At 42.6% G+C, this 24,952-nt stretch overlaps 1 protein-coding gene and 1 pseudogene across 2 annotated transcripts in view; one reads left to right on the plus strand and one right to left on the minus strand.

Moving 5' to 3' along the window:
* CACUL1 (CDK2 associated cullin domain 1) overlaps positions 1-7,983 on the minus strand; it is a 64,414-nt gene extending 56,431 nt beyond the window's left edge. The window contains exon 1 of one of the 2 annotated variants that reach the window (XM_027112724.1): positions 7,344-7,983. In XM_027112724.1, the coding sequence (XP_026968525.1) occupies positions 7,344-7,704 (361 nt within the window). In that variant the 5' untranslated portion in view covers positions 7,705-7,983. The remainder of the gene's footprint in view (positions 1-7,343) is intronic. The other variant, XM_027112726.1, reaches the window with a different exon arrangement.
* A 6,898-nt stretch (positions 7,984-14,881) lies between these two features.
* LOC113623667 (N-alpha-acetyltransferase 50-like) lies at positions 14,882-16,564 on the plus strand (annotated as a pseudogene).
* The last annotated feature ends 8,388 nt before the right edge of the window (positions 16,565-24,952 follow it).

Raw genomic sequence — 24,952 nt, forward strand, 5'->3', positions numbered from 1 at the left:
TGCAGCACAACTCCACTAAGCTGGAAGGCAAGAAGATACCAAATAACCACCACGGATGCTGCGAACAGTGCATATTTTAAGGCCTGAATACATTAACTGATTCACTTGTAAAAGAATCAACCAATCTGGAAACGCAGGTAGGACCTGATCAAGTAGAGCAACTTTATTTAGGATTTACTAAAGTCAGTTAACACTTTCACTAAATTCAAAAGTCAATTTTAACATACTTCTGAGTCATTAATTTAAAGAAAAGAATAATTTCATTGAGTTCAATTAAAAAATACTGTGAAGCTTTTATTCATCTGGAGAAGCTTTTGGTGCAGTGGATTCATAATTATCCTGAGATCATGGCACAGTACCATCAGTCAAGGCAAGATCCCACCCCACCCCCCTTCCATCTAGCCATTCAGTGCCTTTTATCCTCACGCTCCAGTCCCACCTGCCCCAACACATTCAGACAGGGAACCATTCTAGCCTGTTTAATATATCTGGAATGCAAACAGATGTGACATATGCTACATCTGAGCAGAGGCTTTAAAAGCCATTGTGTGTTGCTGTCCACTCTCTTCTCTTTGTCTCTGCCAAGAGTGACAGGACCCAGAAAAGAGCTGCGCTTCAGAATGAGATGACATGAAAAGCCACAACCGTCAGCCACTAACACAACATGAGCAAGAAATAAGCCTTTGTTGGTCCATAAGCTCCTGAAATTTGGGGGTAATTATCAAGCTGACTAATGTGCAATGAAAAACTGAACTAAGTGATTACACTTCCCAAATTACATTCCATTAATGAGATACATCTGAATGAGATTTGGAAGGCCAAAGGGAGGCAAAGGACAGATTATTGCTGCCGGTGGTTCTGGCAAGTAAGGTTAGAGACGTCAGAATTTGTGGCAGCCGAACTCCAAGTTCGTGTCTGGTCACCAGCTTCAAGGATGAGCGAGGCAAGTGTGACGATGTAAGAATGGCAGTGGTGGCAGCAGAAGCAGCAGCCTGTCCTCTGGAACGCAGCTTTAGGCGAGCAGCCTCACTGACTTCATACCTCTGACCTTTCCGACAATTTACAGTGGACCCAATTTCTATTAGATCTCCTGTTGCTTTAGATACCTAGAGTATTTTCTTGCACTGAACTGACTGATTAAAGTATTTGGTTCCAGAGTGGTTACAGGACACAGACTCTTAAAAGCTAGGAACCTGGCTTTGGTTTTCCAATCTAGTTGGATTTAAAGGCAATGATGACATTGCCACCATTAGATAACATAATACTAATAGTACATGGCATGTAGCAGCAAAGAATTACTTACCACCTGTAGATACCTGGAATAAAGTTCTTCTTGAAGAAAACAGCATGGCAGACTGCTAAGTGCATTATGATGGAAATAAGAAAGACAAGGACTGTGGAGTGGGCTGATTCTGAGGACAGGTGAAAGCTTTAAGAAAATGATTAACTCAATAAACAGAGGACAGAAGAGCATCCATGAATGCATAAAAGAACCTCTTAATTCTTATAGGTATAGGGTTGATATAGCCAAAAATCAAAGAGTGATTCTGCAAGTTACAGAATTACCATATGAAAACAATCTCTTAAGTAAAAGTTAGGGCACTGATTGTGAAATGATAAGACCCTGAGGCCTGAAATGGGGTGGAGTTTGATCAATCTGAGAACCCTGACCTCACAAAACTCACTGAGCCTTCCCTACCTGAGAAGCACCCCTCCCACCCAATATGAGGCTAATCTTTACTTGACTGAAGCCCCTGCTCCCTTGCTGTAATACTGACTGGAGCCTTGCAAGGGAATGCAGATTCTCCTCATGCCTTACTCCAAGCAGCTCTCACCGCCTCTAAACCTCCAACTATTATAAATCAAATTTCCCAGGGGAAGGAGCACCAAATCTAAACAAACAGGAGCCAGCCTTCATTCCTAAAGAACTACAGGCATACCTCATTTTATTGTACTCTGCAGATACTGCGCTTTTTACAAATTGAAGTTTTGTGGCAACTCTGAGTCTAGCAAGTCTATCGGCGCCATTTTTCCAACAGCATTTGCTCACTTTGCATCTCTGTCACATTTTGGTAATTCTCGCAATATTTCAAACCCTCTACCAGCGAAAAGATTATGATTTGCTAAGGCTCAGATGATATTTAGCATTTTTTAGCAATAAAGTATTTTTCAATTAAGATATGTTCAATTTTTTTTTTAGGCATAATGCTATTGCACACTTAACAGACTATACTATACTGTAAACATAACTTTTATACGCACTGGGAAATGAAAAAATTCGCGTGATTCACTTTATTGTGATATTCACTTTACTGCAGTGGTCTAGAACAGAACCCATAATATCTCTGAGGTACACCACTGTGGACTCTCAGAAGACATTAAGAATTCTAAAGACTGAAACAGAACTTTAGGTAAGACTTAAGTTATCAAAAGGAATACACTTACTGAAGATTCTTCATTCACTGCAGTATCTCAAGAAACCAGATATGGTTATAACAATTCGCTCAGTTAACTGACTACAACCTGGACTCAATGACAGTCTATGTTAAAAACAGTTGGAACTCTTGCTGAATTAACAACAGATTAGACACCAGAGACAACACAGCAATAGAAACTATCTAAACTGAAGCAGAGGGGGGTGAAAAAGCTGAAAAAGATAATGAACAGAGCCTCAGTGATTTAGTGTACAATAACAAGTGGCATAACATATATGCAACTGAGGGGCATGGGGCAGTAATTCTGAAAAAATATAAAATGAATGATAATGTTCCAGATTTGACAAATTCTAGAACCCCACAAATCCAAGAAGCTCAAAGGACACTAACAAGAATAAGCCTACAGAAAACTCTACCACAAGGAATATCACAATCAAATTAAATTTGATTTAGTGAAAGATAAAGTGAAAATCTTAAAAGCAGCCAGAAAAAAAGGACACACTACTAGAGAGGAACAAAGATAAGAATATTCAGACATTTATTAAAAGAAATAATGCAGGCCAGAAGACAACGGAAAGACATCTTTAAAGTATTGAAAGGAAAAACAAAAACAAAACAAGATTATCAATCTAGAATTCTATATCCAGCAAAAATATCCTTAGAAAATGAAGGTAAAATGCTTTTGGGGACAAACAAAAGCTGAATAAATGCAAGGCTAAATCCCTTGGCAATTTTGGGCACTGCAAATATCTTCCCTAATTCTTTCATCTGTCTGTCACTGAATGAAAACCTTTAATTTTTATATAATCAAAGTCATTACTTTTTCACCTTTGTAAGTTTTGAGATAAAACTTTCCCTAGGGAAAGAGCTTCTTCAACATTGTCTTCCATTAATTTTATAACTTTTCCTTTCACATTTAGATCTTTAATTATCCATAGTTCATCCCATCTGTGGTGGTAGGTTTTTCTCCATAAAGTAAGCCACTCTTCCTAGCAACATGACTCCTTTCTCTGATGATTTATGATACCACCTTTATCTTAAGTTCCTGAACATATAGGTAAGTCTCTGCTCTCCAATTTGTTCCCCCAGTGTATTTTTTAGGTTCTTGCACTTATACTAGTTTTTATTACTATAGTTTTGAAACAGTATCTTAACCTCTGGTAAGGCAAGCCCCCACGAAAGCAAAACTTTAAGACTGATTTAGCTATTCACAGACTTTATCCCACCTGCCATATAAATTTTAGATCAGGTTACTGAGTTTGTCAGACAAACCAACTGGAATTTTGACGGCAGTTTAATCAAATTTATAGATTAAAATGGAGAAAACTGACTTCCTTACAACAATAAGTAATCCAATCCCAAAAGCATGGAAAGTTTTCCCATTTATTTAGGTCCTCTTCTAGCTCCTTATTAAAGTTCTCTCCTTAAAGATCTTATGTACTTAGAGTAATTCCTAGAGACTATAGTTTTCTTGCTATTATTGTATACAATATTTACTTTTTAAAAAAAATTTATTTATTTTATTTATTTTTGGCTGTGTTGGGTCTTTGTTGCAGCGCACGGGCTTTCTCTAGTTGCGTTGAGTGGGGGCTACTCTTCCTTGCGGTGCGCGGGCTTCTCATTGCGGTGGCTTCTCTTGTTGTGGAGTACAGGCTCTAGGCATGCGGGCTTCAGTAGCCGCAGCGCGTGGGCTCAGTAGTTGTGGCTTGCGGGCTCTAGAGTTCAGGCTCAGTAGTTGTGGTGCACGGGCTTAGCTGCTCCACAGCATGTGGGATCTTCCCAGACCAAGGCTTGAACCCGTGTCCCCTGCATTGGCAGGCGGATTCTTAACCATTGTGCCATCAGGGAAGCCCTACAATATTTACTTTTGATTACCTTTACTAATTGGTTATTGCTAGTGTAGTAAATGCTACTAACTTTTGTAGGGTGATCTTAAGTCCAGTAACCTTGCTAAACTCTTACTAGTTCTAATAGCTTCTCTTGATTCTAATGGTTCTTCTAGATAAGTGATATTATCTGCAAATAATGAGTTTTATTGCTTCCCTTCTTATACTTATACTTTTAATTTTTTCCCCCTGTAGTGTTCGTCAGAACCTTTCTTATGTTAAACAGTAACAATGACAGAGGGCATCCTTATCTTGTTACTGATCTTTTTATTTATTTTTTTGCCATGCCACATGCAGGATTAGCTCCCCAACCAGGGTTTGAACCTGTGCCCACTGCAGTGGAAGCGCTTAGTCTTAACCACTGGACCACCAAGGAAGTCCCTTGTTACTGACCTTAAAGTAAATGTATCTGAAATTTCTCTGTTAAGTATTATTATTATTTGCTGTAGGTTTTTGGTAATGACCATCATTCAGTTATCCTGCGTTCCAAGCTTGCCAAGAGTTTTTATCATATATGGGTGCTGCATCTTATCAAATAATTTTATGGTATCGAAATAATGATGAATTCTCTCCCTTTAGTCTATTTTTTTTAAACTTTTTAATGGGAATTTTCAAGTACATATACAAAAGTAGAGAGAATGATGAACCCATATACTCTCCTTTAGTCTACTAATAAGATAAATTACATTAACAGATAAATGGATGTTGAACCACACTTACATTCCTAAAACAAACTCTATGGATCAAGATTCTTTTAACACATTGTTGGGTTTGAAGAGCTAGTATTTTGTGTAGGATTTTTACATTTATGCTAATAACTGAAAACAGATGTATAACTTTCTCATATCAACTTTACCTAGTTTTGGAATCAAGATTTCACTAACTTCATAAAATGAGCTTGGCATCTCTCTCTCTCTCTTTTTCCTATTTCCCAGAACAACTTTTAAAAAGGAATTGTTATTTAAAAGCTCATTGCACCTCAATTATAAGATTATCTTCATCCAGAGTTTTTGAAAGGGGATGTTTTACTATTTCAGTTTTTAGATATTTATTAGTCAGCTCGGGCTTCCCTGGTGGCGCAGTGTCTAAGAATCCGCCTGCCAATGCAGGGGACACGGGTTCGAACGCTGGTCCGGGAAGATCCCACATGCCGTGGAGCAACTAAGCCCATGCGCCACAACAACTGAGCCTGAGCTCTAGAGCCCGCAAGCCACAACTACTGAGCCCGTGTGCCACAAGTACTGAAGCCTGCGCACCTAGAGCCTGTGCTCCGCAACAAGAGAACCCACTGCAATGAGAAGCCCGCGCACCGCAACGAAGAGTAGCCCCCCGCTCGCCGCAAAGAGAAAAGTCCACACGCAGCAACAAAGACCCAACGCAGCCAAAAATAAAAATAAATTAAATTAAAAAAATATTTATTAGCTCAAGCTATCTACTTCTTCTGTTACCAACTTTCATAGTTTGTAGTTTTCTAAGAATTTACACATTTCCTCTAGGCTTTCAAATTTATAAACCGATAGCAATTCATAAAACTCTTCTTTTAAACACCTCATGTTTGTACCTATTTCCCAGTTATCACTTATTGTATTTGCATTTAAAAAATCAGAGGTCCGTTTAGCTTATTAATTTCAAAAAACAATCTTTTGGTTTGGCAAATCTTTCTTTTGTTCCTAATTTCACTAATTTTTGCTCTTAGCTGTATGCTGTTTTTTGAACTCTTAAAATGAACTTGGTTAAAACACTAAAGCATGCTTCCTTCAGCATTTAGATGAGTCACCCTGCCACTGTGTCCCAGGTCTGGTTTCACTACATAGACTTCAACACACAAATTATACAATATAAACATTATTTTCATGTACACATAATACGGAAAAAATCGTAGACAAATCTTACCAACCATACCTACATATGAATGTCTCTGACTAAAGCAGTATCTTGAAGGCAAATAAATAAGATTATGTGCTTGTTCCAAAAAAAAAAAAAAAAGTGTAAGGCTATGACTATACATCTGAACCAAGGCAGATATTTTCTTTGCACAGCTAACTGGACAATTACTGGTACAGCTTGATAAAATTAGCAACTAGAAATGAAATCTCCAGTTCTTTACCAGATGCCATTCAAAACTTGCAGTTATTAATAGGAGAGAAAAATCTCGCTATGACGGTCAATTTCCACCATCACCAGCCCCCAAAATTACCACTTAAAGCAAACGCACTTTTCTTCCTAGCTGTGGAAGCATACATCCTTGGTTGGAGATAGTTTCGGTTACAAAACAGATTTTGGTCTTAAATCTTTCTGCCTGCAGCTGAGCGTTAGGGCAGATCACTAACATAAAAGTTCAACATTGAACACAATCTTAGATTTGGACACATACCGAATGGCTTATTCTTATGAGTGTAGACTTTGAAAAAGTAATTTTATACATTATTAGCTTCAAAACGGATGTCGCAGCTCCCACTGCGCTGCTGTTACTCAAGAAGCAACTCATACATTTCCCTATCGGGATGCAGAAGGCGTGCACTGGAGACGGGAAAGAACGAAGCGTAGATATAGGTCAACTTTCTAATTCCTGACTTGTTTAACGCAGACTGGCTAAAAGCACAGAAACACAAGTGGCCAGATTTCTTTTTCCCCTGGTTGCAAAAAACAAACTGAAGGCCTCTCCCTAACGAAACTCGGACAGCCTTATTTTCCCTTCACGTTTGAGGGTGAAACTTAAGGGGGAACGGAGAAGAAAAGAGCTTCCTGATGCTGAGAGATAGCCAGTCATGATACGGCTCGCGTTTGTAGGAGAACTTGGGGCTGTGTGCGTAACCAGGCTGCTCTTTTAGGCCAGGTAATACAAGAAGCCAGGGCCGCTCCGGCGCCGGCCGCGGACACCAAACGAGGCGGGGGAGGGAGGCGGGGAGGGGAGGAGAGACCCAGGCCTGAAACAAAGGAAGCGGGATGGCCGAGAGAGAAGGATTCGGCGTCCGGGTGGGAAGGAGAAAAGCCAAGGCTGCAGACGAAAGGTTGTACTCACAGAACTTGGAGGTGGAGGTGTTGATGTTGATGCTGGAGGTGGGGGTGGCGGCGGGGGCCGCCTTGGCCACGGCGGCAGCCGCGTCGCAGCTCTTCAACATCATGATCACCCCATTCGGCTCCGGCGGTGGCCCCATCGGGAGCCCCTCCTTGGGGCCTTTCCTGTCCACGGAGACCGCAGGCATCGCCAGCAGCTGACCCCCCGGAGGCTCTCGGGCAGGGGCTGGGATCGAAGCAGGGGGCGGAGGGGGTGGGGGGGGCTGCCGGAAGCCGTCCACGGCGGCCTCCCAGTTGTTGTGGTTCTGGTCGTCCATCATCGCCTCGTAGCTACCCCCCTCCTCCTCTTCCATGCTTTCCTCCATCCTGCAGGCCCCCAGCACCCGCCCGCCTCACAGGCACCTGCCGCCCGTCTCAACCCCAGGCCGGGGGGGCACCGCAGCCTCCTCGAGCTCACATCGCCGAGGGCCGGAACGGGCGCGGCGGGGAGGGCAGCGGCGCGCCGGGTCTCTCAATCTTGCCCGGCCGACTCGTAGAGACAGGGCTGACGGCGGTGGGCGCTCCAGGGCTCCACTTAGGGAGAGGCAGCCGTAAAGCAGCAGCGCCCGTCACGACATTTTACAGCAGCTTCCAACAGGCAGCTGGAAAGGGCAGCTGGGGGAGCGGCCAGGAGGGCACGTGGTGCGAGGAACCAGCCGCGAGAAAGCTAAACGAAAAGGGGCGGGAGCTGTGAGCCACCCCAACGCAGTACAGCAGAGGTTCGCCCCGCCTCGGCTGGTCCCATGCGGAGAGGAACTGGGCAACCAGTCCGGAGGAGCATTCGTCGGCTCCGCCCCCGGCCCGGCCTCACGTGATAAGGGAGTTTGGCTGCGCACGCACGTTCAGAGTTTGGTTACCAGGACTACGGGGAGATGAGCGGGCGACTGAAGACGCGCTTGAAGCCTGCCCTCGGTCGGTGTGCCCCAGGCTTCCCGTCTCACCGGTGTTGTTCTCCCGCTCACCCAATTTACAGGGTTTCGCACTGCAGAGGGCCTTGCAGCCCCAGCTTTTGCTTGACCATGGCGCTAGGGGGCCAGTAGAAGCTCCGCTTCGCCATAATAAACGGGTGGGAGTGTCCAGGGCGGCCCTTGGCAGGATTGCTCTTGAGCCTCAGCCCACACGACCCAAACCCTCAAAATCGAGGAAAACAACCGAGACAGCAGAGTGGCTTAAAAAATAAATGTGTTTGAGCTATTCAAGAACTTTTAAAAAGTTCCTTAACTCTTCCGTACACTGAGGCCAGAAATTTTAAACTTAAAAATGCCACTCTCCGTATGCTGTTTCACAAATCTAACTACAAATTTGAGATTATGTATGAGAGTCTTGAGGGACAAGGAAGAAAGATTATGTAACTCTATTATAATTTTTGATTCCTCTGCAATATCTATCTATCTATTTATATATATATATAAGATTTTATGCGGTACGCGGGCCTCTCATTGTTGTGGCCTCTCCCGTTGCCGGAGCACAGGCTCCGGACGCGCAGGCTCAGCGGCCATGGCTCACGGGCCCAGCCACTCCGCGGCATGTGGGAACTTCCCGGACGGGGGCACGAACCCGTGTCTCCTGCATCGGCAGGCGAACTCTCAACCACTACGCCACCAGGGAAGCCCTGCAATAGCAGTATATTATACGAGAATAATGAATCTTTATTTCTACAGATGTGCAATTAGTGTGAAGTGAAGAATCACTTCAGTCACTGAGAAATTGTCTCTGATATACTTCAGTGTCCACATTTGTTTCATCTTCCCTACACATATTTTCCCAATATATTCTGCACTAAATGAAATGTTTTGACCAATCACTTAGAATGATTTAATTTCAGACAATGCTCCCTCATATTAATTAATGGCATATATTTTTTGAATCAGCACACGGTTTTGATTCTCTGGGCCTGGAACCGTACTAATTTTCTGGCCCTGGGACATTTTGGGAATATGAAAATAAATTTTTTTCAAGTAAAAGACACCTGAGTGAAATGCTGAGGAGGCAAAAAAGGCAACCTTAGAAGTCTATGCCCTGCAAGTAAAGAATGTAAGAGGAAAGACAAATTATAGTCTTTTTCAGACAACCGCTGATAGTTTGTCATCAATAGACTTCTGAGGTGGGTGGGTGGGTGTGCCTAGATAACACTCAATACACAAGATATGAGAGTCATAAATGTGTCTCTAAAAATATGGTCACAAAATATATGAAGCAAAAGTTGACGGAAGTAGATGAAGAAAGAGAAATCTATCATCAGAGTAGGTGATTTTTACATATCTCTGTATCACATTGCAGTGGGTTGAATAGTAGCTCCCAGAAAAGATATCTCTAGTGTCTTAATCCCTGGAACCTATGTGTTACTTTATTTGAAAATAAGGTCTTTGTAGATGTAATTGAAGATCTTGCAATGAGGAGAGCTTCCTGGATTATCCAGGCGGAACATAAAACCAATGGCAAGTGTCCTCTTTAGAGAAAGGAGGAGGAGATCTGAGACAGAAACCGAAGAGGAGAAGGCAGTGTGACCACGGAGGCAGAGGTTGGAGTGATGCAGCCACACTCCGACACCACATGCCTACAGCCACCCAAAGCCAGAGGAGGCAAAGAATGAATTCTCCCCTAGAGCCTTCAGAGGGAAGGCAGCCCCGCCAGTGCCTTGATTTCAGACTTCTAGTTTCTGGAACTGGGAGAGAATACCTTTCTGTTGTTTAAAGCCACCCATTTGTGCTAATTTGTTAACAGCAGCCACAGGAAACTAACACACAGATCAAAGGGATCAGAAAATCTTTAAGGGACTGGAGGATTTGAACAACACAATTACCAAGCTTGATTTAATGAATACATATAGAATATCGCACTCAGCAACTGCAGAATATACTTTCCTTTCAACAATATGTGAAACATTACAAAAATTGAACATACTGGGTCATAAAGCAAGTTTCTCAACATGTCTAAGGACTGGTATCATAGCAACCGCATTCTCTGCCCACTGTGTAGTTAAGTTAGGAATCAATAACCAACAGACAGCTAGTAAACCCCCATATTTCTAGTCTTCCAGTCAACATATGGGTCAGAAAATCATGATGGAAACTAGAAGACATTTAGAACTGAAGGGATTGGTACTATCACAGCAATATAACTTCCATCTAGTAAGGCCCTACTCCAGGGGGTTTTACCCAGCATGCTGGTGAACACTGAACCCTTTACATGTATACTGCCAAAACAATCAATATAAGACATTTATTTAAACTGTAATTGGTTAAACACACCATTATAAAAAAATCTATATTTAGCAGAATACATATATATGTAAAATATATATGTAAGTTTGTTTATGTAAAGAGAAGACTAATTCAAAACATCAATAGCAATTATCTAGGGCTAATAGGCTTATAGATGGTTTTTATCCTCTTCGTATCTTTCGATCTTTTCTATATTCTCTACAGTGAGTCCGTATTATTTTTATAATCAGAAAAACAACCTTAAAGTTTAAAAAATAAAAACAATATTAAGAATGTATAAATTGGGATTCTGTACATTAAAATATTTATTTTGGCTTCCAGAAACAGAAATCTCAAGTAAAACATTGCTTAAAAGTCAAGGCTATTCCTTGGCTAACATACTGATAAGGTCTAGGAAGGGCAAAGGTGAGGCGTGGTTCAGTCAGATCTCCAGCTCTGTTTTCTGCCTTGTTATTTGACCTGATCTCCTCTTTTGCAAGCTTCATCCTTAGGCTGCCAACATATTTGGACAACAATGTCCAGAAGAAGAGGACCCATGACTCTGGTAGACATCTATTGTGAGCAAGCAAATTCTTTCACAGAAGTCCTCAGCATACTTCTTTTCCAATGTCTCATTGACTCATTCCTGAACCAATCTACATGGCATTTACGCCTGAATTCCAGAGCCATTTACTGGAAAGGGTATGGATTTATTCCTGGAAAATGAGGCCCACCCCTGGTACTCAGAGTGGGACACAAGAATAAAATCTGGGGTCAAGTAGGGAGGTTGAAATGGGTGCAATGCCCATTATAGGCCCAAGTACCTAAGCCCCAAAGCCTATCCATTACATTACCTCATCACAACCACTCGACTCCCTCCCCCTCATAAATAGCTCCCTAATAAATATATGTATCAAAATTGTGTATGTTCTGATTAGAATCAAGAAAGACAATTACAAAATAAATATGTAGCTAATTATCTAAAATAGTTAAAATGGGGTGGAGGTCATGGCACAGAGATTTTGTCATTAAGAATTAGTCTTTGTTTATTATGGCTTTAAATACCTTTATGTCACCTTTCCCACAGAATATTTCATTAGAGTTGTTCAACATTTTTGAATGAATAAATGCATGACTACCTTAAATCTACTTGAAATCTTATTTTATATCAATAGTCCTTTTTTCTTTAGTCAACTCTTAAAACATCATCTGTATGATGAGAGATACATTTTTCCTAAGAGAAAGCAAACTTATTATTGCCATTTTTACATCTTTTCATCCTAATTCTTGCATTGTTAGAAAGAAATGAAATTGCTCAGACATGAGGAAAAGGAAAGAAGAGATGAGAAATTATATGAAAAAATCCACAGACCGTACATGCTTCCTCTAAGTGGTCAAGTCTGAACTCATTGAATCAGACAAGCTGTGGTAGACAACATACAGACCTATAGATGATGTTTTAATTTTAATTATTTTAATTTCTATTTCATTTTAAATTTACTATTAATTTCATGAAGGCATTAGCACAGAAAAATTTAAAACACAACTTCGATGGAGACAGATAAACTATATTAGGATAAAGAAGAATGAATACTTTTTTTATAATCTCCCTAGGAGATTACAATACGGCATTTGACAAAGAAATGACTTGTGAATGCATAAGGCAATTGGAAGTCTAAAGGCAAAGCTATTGGAATGATCTCAGTTAGAAGGTAAGAGGATTAGAGATATGTAAATAACTCAAGCCTCCATAGCTGCACACTGAGATTACTGCTTACAGTGAAGATGTGTAGCCACTCGGGGGAGTATTCTCTATTCGATATTTCTTTCCATGTTGGATTTTGTTCCTTCCTTTTATATCTTAGCATCTGAATCCAAATTCCATCCTAGCAGGGGAACAAAGATAATAATGCAGATTCTTTCTGTAAACCTGATGAATCTAGGAGCTGAAGGAAAGGACATCAGGCTGAAGGAGGCTGTAGGATAAAAGCTTTCCCTACCAGCACCCTGTTGCTAGCCTATTCCTTTCACTCAGTCATTCACAAATATTTATGTGTTCAGGCACTGTGCTGGGGCTACAAAAGTAAACAGACAAAAAGGGTTTCTGCCCCTCATGGAGTTTCCAGTCCTCTGAAGTGTCCAGATTTAACAGTTAACCACAGGAACCAAAGCCTGACAAGCACAATAAAGGAAAATATTGATACCAGGTGCTATGAGAGGGCATAACAGAGAAAGTTATTTTACTTTGGGTGATCAAGGAGAATCGTCCTGAAAAAAGTGTACTTCTGCCAAAATAAAAGGATGGGTAGAAGTTAGTCAACAAGTTAGGGAGAGAACTTTCCAGGCAGAAAGCATTTGACATCATCTAGGAACTGAAAGAAAGGTAATGAGACTCTAGTGGCGTGAAGGAGAGAGAAAGGGATATGGCATATGGAGGAAAGGTAGGAAATAGCCACGTTATGGGTACTCTTGTAAGTCCTGTTGAGGATTCTGTGTTTCTGTTTGAATGGAAAAGAGGTAAGGAAGTGCTGTAAGATGTAACTTACAATTTATAGGAGCATCTCACTGCCCTGAGGGGAGTGGCCTATAGGGAAGGAAAGAGTGGAGAGACCAATTAGGGAGTTAAAGCAATACTTCAGGAAAGAGACGATGGTGGCTTGGACTATGGGGACAGTAATGGTCATAGAAAGATGTGGTAGATTGCAGGTTTCTTTGGGCATTTAAAAAAAATATTTATTTATTTGTTTTTGGCTGCGTCGGGTCTTAGTTGAGGCATGTGGGACCTTTCATTGAGGCAGGACCTTTCGTTGTGGCGGGACCTTTCGTTGCAGTGGGACCTTTCATTGCGGTGCTCAGGCTTCTCTCTTGTTGTGGTGAGCGGGCTTACCTGCCCCGCAACATGTGGGATCTTAGTTCCCCGATAAGGGATCAAACCCATGTCCCCTGCATTGGAAGGCAGATTCTTAACCACTGGACCACCAGGGAAGTCCTTCTTTTGGCATTTGAATGGACAGGACTTGATGGGTTAAAGTTTGAAGGTGAGAGAAAGAAAGGTTTCAAGGATGACGCAGCTGCTCTGATATAGATGATCATGTTTCTCTAAACCTGGGGTTTTGTCAGATGTGTGCAATGGAAGGGGAGTTGGATTAGTTATGAAAAAGATGAATCAGCCATGGGCTTCAAGCTGGATAAGAAAATAAAGACAGATGGGGCAGATGGCTAGAGAGAAGGGAGAGTTGTTTATGGATGAGAGGTCTCCATGATGTTGAAGAGCTACTGTAAGGATGTCTGTCCTTAAGAAACCAGCAGGATAGATGATAACCAAAAGGTAGAATGTTTGAATTAGCAAGTCAGTATTGCTTCTCCCCACCCCACATCCTCAAAACAACAAGCAACAGCTTCTGGATGCCATGAAGGTTTCTGGGTGGTGTCTACCACCTACACACAAGACAGTGACATATCAGAGTGCAAGAAGGATCTGAGCAACAGAAGCACTTAACTGAAAGAGAAGACAAATTATAACTCCTGAAGTCCTTTCCACTTGGCATTAATGTGATAAATTCTTGCATAACGAAGTATCATCTCCCAGTTGTGCCAAGTGTCCATTTTCGTGTTCTAATTCATAGTCTTGGAGCTACTCCCTATGTTAAAGCAACTTGATTTAGTTGAGATAAGATGAATGACATACACTTGAAAAGTTAAGTGAAACAATAGAAGATCCTCAAGTATGAGTGAACTGTAGTTTTTAGTGGAAAATAAAATTACTTTTTTGTGTATTTGTATTTGCATTGTCTGCAGGTGTTTGGTATGAACTGCTGCTTACAAAAGAAAACCATACACAGTTGTTTGTGTATTTCACTTTTTAAAGCATTAATATTTGTATTTTTAAAGAAAAATTTAAGGGAAACAAAAATGTTTGCACGACTGCAGAAAGCCTTGGACGAAATTTCCCCAAACTAGTTTTTTGGAGACTATTTTTGGCCATTATAGATCAAAAATGCAATCTGAAGAAAGATTTTAACAAATTAAATAACACGCTGCCATCGTTAATTTTCTTATTCTATCTCAGCATTGGGGAATTTGAAAGGAAGATACTTTAAGATAATGTATGGACAGCGCGGCGGCGTGGCCGGAGGGAGGCGAGTGCCCCGTGTGCACGTGTGGAGAAGAGGCTGCACCAGCGCGGCGGCGGGAGGTACCCCCGCCCCCTCCGGAGACGCAGAGACGCGTTGCACTCTCGCGGCCTCGGTCACCCGCTCAGCTCCCTGCCCTAGGCGAGGAGGCCGGCTTGCCCGGTTGAGTGGCCCGAGCTCAGGGCGCGGAGAGCTCAGGGCGGCGACGACAACGGCGTTGATATCGGGGGTAACAACGGCCTCAGCTGGCGGGGAAGATGAAAGGCCGGATCGAGCTGGGAGATGTGACATCACACAATATTCAACAGCTGAAGAGATTAAACCAGGTCAACTTTCCAGTCAGCTACAATGACAAGTTCTATAAGGATGTGCTGGAGGTTGGCGAGCTAGGAAAACTTGCCTATTTCAATGATATTGCAGTAGGTGCAGTATGCTGTAGGGTGGATCCTTCACTGAATCAGAAGAGACTTTATTTACGTCATGACACTAGGATGTCTGGCACCATACGGAAGGCTAGGAGTAGGAGCTAAAGTGTTAAATCATGTCTTAAACATCTGTGAAAAAAACGGCACTTTTTTTTTTTTGCACAGGCTCCGGACGCGCAGGCTCAGCGGCCATGGCTCACGGGCCCAGCCGCTCCGCGGCATGTGGGATCCTCCTGGACCAGGGCACGAACCCGTGTCCCCTACGTTAGCAGGTGGGCTCTCAACCACTGCGCCACCAGGGAAGCCCAAGATAGCAGTTTTGACAACAACTATCGGCATGTCCAGATCAGCGGTGAGTCTGCAGTTGACTTCTACAGAAAGCTTGGCTTTGAGATTATTGAGACAAAGAAGAACTACTATAAGAGGATAGAGCCCGCTGATGCTCATGTGCTGCAGAAAAACCTCAAAGTCCCTTCTGGCCAGAATGCAGATGTGCAAAAGACAGACAACTGAACAAATTACAGAGGAACTTTCTTGCACTTGCTGGTCACCAAATAAAAGAGAGACCCACTGATTCCCCCCGCCCCCCGCTTTTTTTCTTTTAAAGCTTTCCCCCTTCCTTGTTCTTGTGTTTCTTCCTTTCAAAACTTCCTTCCCTTTCCTCTCAAAGTTTTAAACTTTTAAGGACTTATTAATCGGGTTTGGATTGTTCTAGTTTTCTTATTTTTGTGAGGTGGTTTGATTGCAGGAAGGAGAAGGTATAGATCTGTTTAGTTTCACAGTTAAGATATATGGTCCCAAAAACTTGAGTGTCAATTTCAATTTGTTTTTTAATGTCCTGCTTTCACATTGAAGGGCAGAACCTACAAAATATTGTATACTTCAAAGGACAAGCAGCAGCAGCAGCAATATCCTGTTCTCTAACTCATAGACAAGTTTAGTGTGTTTGTGGTACTTTGGGTTTTTCAAGATTTTGTGGGATACTAATCCCTATACATTGCCTTCACGCCACCTATTGTCCTTCTGAGTATTAGCTCAGGAGTTGGACCATTGTGAGCCTCCTAAGAAATACTAAGCTTATTTTGTTCTGTTAAGCAGTTATTTCTTCCTCCCTCGCTGGTGCCTGAGGGTAGGTGGGACAGTTTGAGTAGGTAGTATTATACTTTGGTCTCAGCACTTGAGTTGAGCTGCTTTTTGCTAATGAGTGGTCTGGTTGTTAGCAGGTTTATTTTTCCTGCTGTTGATTGTTAGAAGTGGCATTAACTTTTAGAGTGTGGGCTGGTGAGAGTAATATTTTTAATATCCTAGCTAGAGATATGGCCTTTAACTGACCTAAAGAGGTTTGTTGTGATTTGCTATTTTTTCTCCTGTCCTTTTTCTTCAGTAAATCCACAATAGTTAGTCAAACCTTAAAAATGGAGTTGATGGGTCAATGGCCCTAAATAAACCTGAAGCAGGTGCTGTCTCTTGGACATATGAAAAAATACCTAGGGCTTCCCTGGTGGCGCAGTGGTTGAGAGTCCGCCTGCCGATGCAGGGCACACGGGTTCGTGCCCCGGTCCGGGAAGATCCCACATGCCGCGGAGCGGCTGGACCCGTGAGCCATGGCCACTGAGCCTGCGCGTCCAGAGCCTGCGCTCCGCAACGGGAGAGGCCACAGCAGTGAGAGGCCCGCGTACCGCAAAAAAAAATTTAAAAAAAACAAACCTAAAAGGAAGCTTAGATGGACTTGTGGCACAACAGACGCATTTAATGTCAGCTAATGTAGACTGTTAGAAGTGTGGCCACTGAGCATTTGATTTTAGAGGAAAGAATATCTAGACAGAATTTTTGAGAATAACATAGCTGTGCTATTGCTTATCTGTTGAAGAACATCCCAGATTTGCTTACACTCTGTGCTTGTGATATTGAGTTTAAGGATTTGGGGGTGCGGGAATTATTAAACATATTTCTTCTATTCTTGGAAAAAGCAGAAGTCTAAATAACGCAAATGTCACTGTGACCTCCTCTAGTGACAGGACTGGTTTACGCCAGGTCGTTTTCTGGCACATAGGGAGTGGTTTTAACGGGTCAATAACTTTTTGTAAGATAGAAGACATCTGAAATCTTCATATTTTCCTCCATAATCCCATCTCCAATATTTAAATTTTTCTACATTGCCAATACTGGTGGACCAAGAATGTTTTGATTAGACTTTAAAACAATGCACAGTGTTTGAATTTTCTGTCATTTGACTTTAAAAGGAAGGTTGCTTCAGAATATTTATCCTCTTATGTAAATTCTGGCATAAAAGTCTCATCTCTTCAACTATGTGGAATGGCAAGATTACACAATGTTTATGCACATTTTATAATCTTAAGTTCTTATTTGAGAATGTAAAAATACAAGGTACGATCGACTTCAACAGTCTTAATTGAGTGCCAAGAATAATATAGAAAAGGAAGATAGCTGATAAATGAGTTTATAGGGCTGTAATCTTAAGATAGTAAAAATGTAGAAAGACCGTGCTGGTTTCTTGGGTATCAGTTTCTTAAGCAGTCCAAATCTAAGCTTAGAAGAAAAGTTTAGCTTAAGCACCTTTACCTTCATGCATAAGCTTCAGCTTGCTCTTGCCAAGAGAAGAGTGTTTGAGTTACAGAAGGCATAATTAGTTGGAAAATTCAGCCTTTTTGTAAACTTCACATATCAAAATAGATTTTGATATATAAATGACTTTTGTAAGATGATACTGCCTCTATTTCTATAACCATTTCACCTGGACTATCTAATCAGTCCTATGAATATATCCCTAAATGTGGTTAATGAAAACCGAATAGCTGCCTCATGACAATTAAGTACATATTATTTATGGAGGAAAAAATATTAAATTTTGAATTGAGTGTGTAGGCTCCCTGTCATTTTAGTGTTTCTTTTTCCACATTAGTCACTGACTTTAACCTAATGTGTAAGTGTTTGTAAAGGGTGAATTGTCCTATATCCAACTTACATGAAATAATTCCATCCACTTATGGAGGAGGAGGATGTAGAAGACGTACAAGCTGGGCTCTAGTTCATGTGCCTGTGAGTCAGTAAAGATTGAAATAATGTCCCATGTTGAGTCGGTTATTTTGAAATATGATAAAAATTATCGTTGAGGTAAAACAATTCTATTAACTGGAAGATCACAGGATATATCCACCATATTTTTCAGGGCAGATAGTTTTTTCTGTGGGGCAAATAGGTAAAAATTATATTGTATGGTAATTGCATTTAGGTTCTAAAGAAAAGAATCTGCAGAGAAATCTATGCAATATATAATTTGTCCAGGTTAGTTTTCATTTGCAGAAAGAATTCTGAAATATCCTCAAAGTAGTTTATTCATCAACTGAAAGTCCTCCAAAGAAAGAACTATTGGGAAACCATGACATATGGGGTGGAAAAGAAAAAGCTCCCTCAGTTTTTTGGAGGGAATAACTTTAAAAATACTTAAAGAGCTGAGTTTACTTGGTGCAGTTAAGATTTAAACTTGTTGATTTTAACATGGCTGTTATATCTGAAATAAACTTACATGATGTTCTGGTAAAAAAAAAAAAAGATAATGTATGAATCTTGATCTTGCTTTTAAGAGAGAGTGAAACTCATGATATTGGTGAAAGAAACTTTCATAATGAAATTCAAATATTTTGTGCTATTTTCTGTAAAATAATTAATGATATACAACCTAACCCCATCAAAATGTTATAAATTAAACATGATGAATTAAACTCATGATAAATCATGATCATATGAACATGGTATGTTAGACTGACAGTTCATTTCCAATCTAAGTATTGCTTTAAGAATTTAATTGACAATTCCATTTGTTCCAACCTCAGCCAAACATAGTTTCTTCATTTTGAAATTAATGAAAAACACCCTAAGAACCACAATGTCCCCAGAAGTTTGTCTAAGTCATCATTACTGTCAATAGAACACAAATTATGTGAAAGTCTTGATTATAACAGCATAATTAATAATTTACTTAAATGAAGGCAAGAAGATTAACTTTCATGGAGTAAATATAATTTATGAATTTTGTATCAATTCATTTTATTACCTATCCAAATAACAAGCTCATAGAAAGAACACCCAGCATTCACAAAAAATAGTTAAATTCAGTCGTCTTTCAAATTTTACCATCACTTTATACATTTTTTAATCTTGTCATCATATAAAGGTATATTTGTCAAGGAAAGGGGATAGTATATGTGTTATTTAACATTCTGTTAGCTGGATGGATAACATGTCAATATTTGGACACAGAGATGAGCCTTCATCTGTACTCTTGCAGCGAATATTAGAAATGGGCCTGGTGAGGAGGCCATGCAAAGGAGGACATACAAAGCTACAGGGCTGGAAGGGCCATTCGCACAGGTGCTGGTGTTTCCCTCATGGGAATGATGGCAGGGGCTGACGTGGAGATAACGGGAATCTGGAAACGAAAGTGATGGGAGTGCTAATGACCAGGAGGTGGTCACGATGAGGGGGTGGGGTAGAAAACTCCAATGGTGTGAGCCTCAGTGGAGCTCACGAGGGGCAAGGGAAGGAATGGAATGGAACAAGGAGGACACCAACGCCACCTCCCCATCAGAGGAACACAGGCAACAAGAAATGTGTCCCTTTGGGAGGTCACAGGGAAGCTGAGCTCAGGGGAGAGCTAAGTCTGGGTTAAGGCAATGACGTGGAGGGAATATTTGAAAGAAAAATACATGAAAGAATATGCTGATCATGGAACAAGTATTCTAGAAGGCACAGTGAAAGGGATTATGAAGGAGGAAAGGGGTGAAGGATTGTGTCAGGGGAGAAGATTACAGAGAAGTTTGGAGATGAGAATTAGAAGTTTATTAAAAGTTATCAGGCTTCCCTGGTGGCGCAGTGGTTGAGAGTCCGCCTGCCGATGTAGGGCACACGGGTTCGTGCCCTGGTCCGGGAGAATCCCACATGCCGCGGAGCGGCTGGGCCCGTGAGCCATGGCCGCTGAGCCTGCACATCCGGAGCCTGTGCTCCACAACGGAAAAGGCCACAACAGTGAGAGGCCCGTGTACCGCAAAAAATAAAAAAAAGTTATCGCTCGCACCTAGAGTGATAAAATGGCATTGAAAGGTCCAGTGCATCCAATCCCGATGGAGTCTTAGGGGACAGGAACATCTGATCCTAACATAGTTCAGCTGTGGCCTGGAAGTAAGGGCCTTCCTGGGATTGAAATTCAGGACTGGCCCTCCGCCATCAGCCAGCACCAGCAGGTGCCATGGACATAAACATGGTTGGCAGCGGGGAGCACAAAACACCTGGTTCTTCATGGCCAGTCAATCCAAGCAATTCTCATCAGCATTCCAGGTGGCTGGACCAAGATGCGTCATGATCTTGGGGCCAGTACTCAATGGATTAGCCCTGGGCAGGGCCCAGAGCCTTTTAAAGGCCACACTGATCATCTGGTAGCAGCCCACATCCACCTTGTCATGTTTAAGAAGGGACAGACATAAATGGGCCTCAACTCCATCTGTTTTGCACACAATTGGCACTTGCATACATTATACCCCAAATTGCCTTTCATATTCTAAACCCAAACATTTCCAGGTTTGGCACAGTTGTGCCTCCTGTCAGCCAGCTGGTCAGTTTAGGCAGCTCCCTTTCATTATCTGGTCAACAGTATACGTTTATGAGAATTGCATGTTTTTGCTGTATTGTTTTGTAAAAATGAGTGGAAAATGGAAAACTGGATGAACTGATACTAGTGATTTTTAGAAAGCTGTGAAGTTAATCCCGTTTAGACATAGATGGAAACGATTAGGTGCCGCAGGAAGTCTAATCTCTGCTGGTCAGTCACTGGACTTCAGCCAGTTACGTGTTTAATTGCAAAATAAAAGAACAAAATGAAATTCAAAAGGCAACAGAATATCATCAAGGAGTGTTAAAAAGGACAGTTGTGATTGAGGATTTTATGGTATTTTTAGCTTTCTGAGAATGGAACAGCCTTTTATAACTTTGTGGGTCCAATGTTCAACTTCATGCATACAGTTGTCCCAGCATCTTGAAGAACACGTTTTGTAGGGAAGCGGAGGCTGCCTGGGCTGTCAGCAGAGATTCAAAATGGAAACCTCTCTCCTGGAGCACAGTGTCTCCAAGGTGATCGCTTAAGCATCATTCTGGAGGCTTTGACAGGAGAGACAGGCAGCCTGGTATGGCAGAACACTAGAGTTTGGGTCAGAAAGATAATACCACCTTAGAGGGAGCATTTCCTGAGGTGCTGAGGGCCAGTCCCATTCTCTCTGATACCCTCTTCCCAAGGCAGAGCTCTCGATATTCCCCAGAGGCAACGTGGGCAGCTTGGCCACCCTCATAGCCATACGCACGTCTCTGTCATCCTCCAGTCAGCTTGCCTCCTCCGTCATCTTCTAAACAGTCCTCTCTTTAACCACTCTTTTTTTTAAATTTATTTTTGGCTGCATTGGGTCTTCGTTGGTACGCGTGGGCTTTCTCTAGTTGCGTCAAACGGGGGCTGCTCTTCGTCCCGGTGCGCGGGCTTCTCATTGCAGTGACTTCTCTTGTTGCGGAGCACAGGCTCTAGGCGCGCGCGGGCTTCAGTAGTTGTAGCACGTGGGCTCAGCATTTGTGGCCTGAGGGCTCTAGAGCGCAGGCTCTGTAGTTGTGGCGCACGGGCTTAGTTGCTCCGCGACATGTGGGATCTTCCCGGACCGGGGCTCGAACCCATGCCCCCTGCATTGGCAGGCAGATTCTTAACCACTGTGCCACCAGGGAAGTCCCTCTTTAACCGCTCTTTTCCATCCTTTTTCCCTGCCTTGCTGTGCCTTATATTGCCAACGCCACCTACAAGCAAAACTAAAGCTTAGCCCTCAGGAAAACAGAGATAGCAGACAACGGATGGAAAGTCAAGAAGCAATGATTGGCAGCTGGATTCCCTTGATCATAATATTGCAGACCCAGGCTGGGTCCAGCCAGATCCTCCTAGGGCATGGGCACACTGGCTCCAGGCAAGGACAGTTGGTAGCCTAACCAACAGCCACTCCCTCTCCCCACAGATCTACTAAGTGGCTGGCAGGTTTCAGGCAACCATGGGCTCTACAAAATGAGTCTTGACTTGCCCAAGCCAATCATGGTGATTCCTCAGGAACAGTGGTTGACTTAGGAATGGGCCTGGGTGGCAGTCCTTCCAAGGAGTCATGATTAATCTACTGGAGACTCAAGGGACGCAAGGAAGGCATGTCCTCTCCTAGGGACATGGGAAAGCTTGGAGATGCAGCAACGGTCGCACAACCACAAACCTGAGGTTAGAAGCCAACATGCTGAAATTAGTAGAGCAGGAAGATGGAATGAGCCTGGGTGTTTCGAAAGTAAATTAACTAACCCTGGAACTGCGTTACCTCCATACGTCTTATCACGTGAGACTTTCAGTCCCCTTGAGGTTCGAGCCTTTTTCGGTTGGATCCTCTATTACACGCAGCTGAAATCACCCTGCTACAACAGCTCAGTAACATCTGGTGGCCCTTGTCATCGATGGGGTACCAGGTCCAAATCTGCACCAGGCTGGGGGTGCCCTGGGAATTTAGTCCCATTACCACCACCCTAGACCTGTGGGTAAAATGCAAGTGAACAAGTGGGAAATTATACAATGAACTTTCCTTGAGACCGGGAAAAGTGTCAAAGCACTTTACAATCAAATCTAATTGAAAACAGCAGCTCTTTAATCTAAATTTACAACATAATCAGCCTTCTGGTTAACTAATTATAATTATATTAGATTAGCAGTGTATTTCATATTTGCTAACTAAAAGCACCAAATGAAAAAGCTGCATTTGGAAACCGCTGTGTCTCTTTATTCCCTATGAACACCAAGTGTGAAAGGAAGCTCCCTGAGCTGTAAATTTGGAAACCTGGGTTCTAATCCTGCCTCTGCTCAAACTGGCTGTGTGCCTTTAGGTGAGCCCCTTAGCCCCTCTGAGTCTTCTTGTTTGTAGGATTCCAATCAAACACAAAGTGTCATCGTTGATTCAGTTTACCTGTTCTTGAGCATCATGTAACTAAAATCACAGACGATGCACTTTTTTGTGGGTCTAGTTAGAAACCTACTACAATTTTTTAGTGTATTTTATTGCCAAAGAAATGATGAGCCCAAACTAGCAAAGATTTTGACTGTTCAAGCATTAAACCACCCTCAGGCCCCCAAGATTGCACAGGCAGGAAGTTGGCTTGTGCAAGCTGTACAGCCTCTAAGTAGGGCAAACTTCCCCAACATTCACTTTATTTTTTTTTAAATTTATTTTATTTATTTACTTAGTTTTGGCTCTGTTGGGTCTGTTGCTGCGCGCAGGCTTTCTCTGGTTGCGGCGAGTGGGGGCTACTCTTCGTTGTGATGGGCAGGCTTCTCATTGTGGTGGCTTCTCTTGTTGTGGAGAACAGGCTCTAGGCGTGCGGGCTTCAGTAGTTGCGGTGTGTGGGCTTGTGGCTCGCGGGCTCTAGAGCGCAGGCTCAGTAGTTGTAGTGCACGGGCTTAGTTGCTCTGCAACATGTGGGATCTTCCCGGACCAGGGCTCGAGCCCATGTCCCCTGCACTGGCAGGTGGATTCTTAACCACGGCGCCACCAGGGAGGCCTGACATTCACTTTAGATGTGGCCCAGGAGATAATAATCAAGGAGAAATCTCCCAGAGGGTGGAGTCAGCCATAAAGATCAACGGACCAGGGAGCTCCTCCCAGAAATCAGAATAGGGCGTAATGAAGGAACTTCTCCACCCATGGGCCCACCTTCTCAGTGCCTGCAGGAGCTCATAATTGCCAGGGGCCAGGAGCTGCTCCATAAGCTAGGCTTCCCCTTTCTGAATACAAGTTGGTACTGCAGTCGTGCTGTTTCTGCTCTACCTCTGTGTATTGGGTATGGAGGTGGAGGGATTCAGATAGTTTTTAGTTTATATGTCACCAAAGCAAGAGAAGCCACCTCCGAACTCAAGGGAGGACCGCACATCCTCAGCTCTGAGCTGGCTACAACGACCTGAGAGGTCTTCGGATTATCTCCTTTGGGGAGGAGATGAGTGTGTTCTGGGGGAAGGAGGAAGAAAAGTGCACAAAGATGTTTAGCTGGTCACCAATGATACGTGACCCCCTGCTGGACTGTGGAGTTGTCACTGGGGAGCAGCAGCTGCCCTGCTAGGGATTTTTGTTTAATTGACACGAAATTCACATAACATACAATTAACTGTTTTAAAATGTACCATTCAGTGGCATTTAGTCCATTCACAATGTTGTGCTGCCACCCTCTATATCAAGTTCCAAAATATTTTCGTCATCCCCAAAGAAAGCTCTGTACCTATTTTTTTTTTTTTTTTTTTGCTGTACGCGGGCCTCTCACTGTTGTGGCCTCTCCCGTTGCGGAGCACAGGCTCCGGACGCGCAGGCTCAGCGGCCATGGCTCACGGGCCCAGCCGCTCTGCGGCATGTGGGATCTTCCCGGACTGGGGCACGAACCCGTGTGCCCTGCATTGGCAGGCGGACTCTCAACCACTGCGCCACCAGGGAAGCCCAGCTCTGTACCTATTAAACAATTACACCCCATTCCTTCGTCTTTCCAGCTCCTGGAATCCACCCATCTGCTTTCTGTCTCTATGAATTTACCTATTGGGAATATTTCTTATAAGAGGAATCATTCAACATGTGGCCTTTTGTGTTTGGCTTCTTTCACTTTGCACAAGGTTTTCCGTGCTCATCTGTGTTGTAGCCTGTGTCAGTACTTCATTCCTTTTTATGACTGAATAGTATTCTATTGTATGGATTTACCACAAGT

This window comes from Aethalodelphis obliquidens, unplaced genomic scaffold (assembly GCF_003676395.1).
Source record: "Aethalodelphis obliquidens isolate GAN/ISIS:26980383/991018 unplaced genomic scaffold, ASM367639v1 scaffold11, whole genome shotgun sequence".
Classification (NCBI taxonomy): domain Eukaryota; kingdom Metazoa; phylum Chordata; class Mammalia; order Artiodactyla; family Delphinidae; genus Aethalodelphis; species Aethalodelphis obliquidens.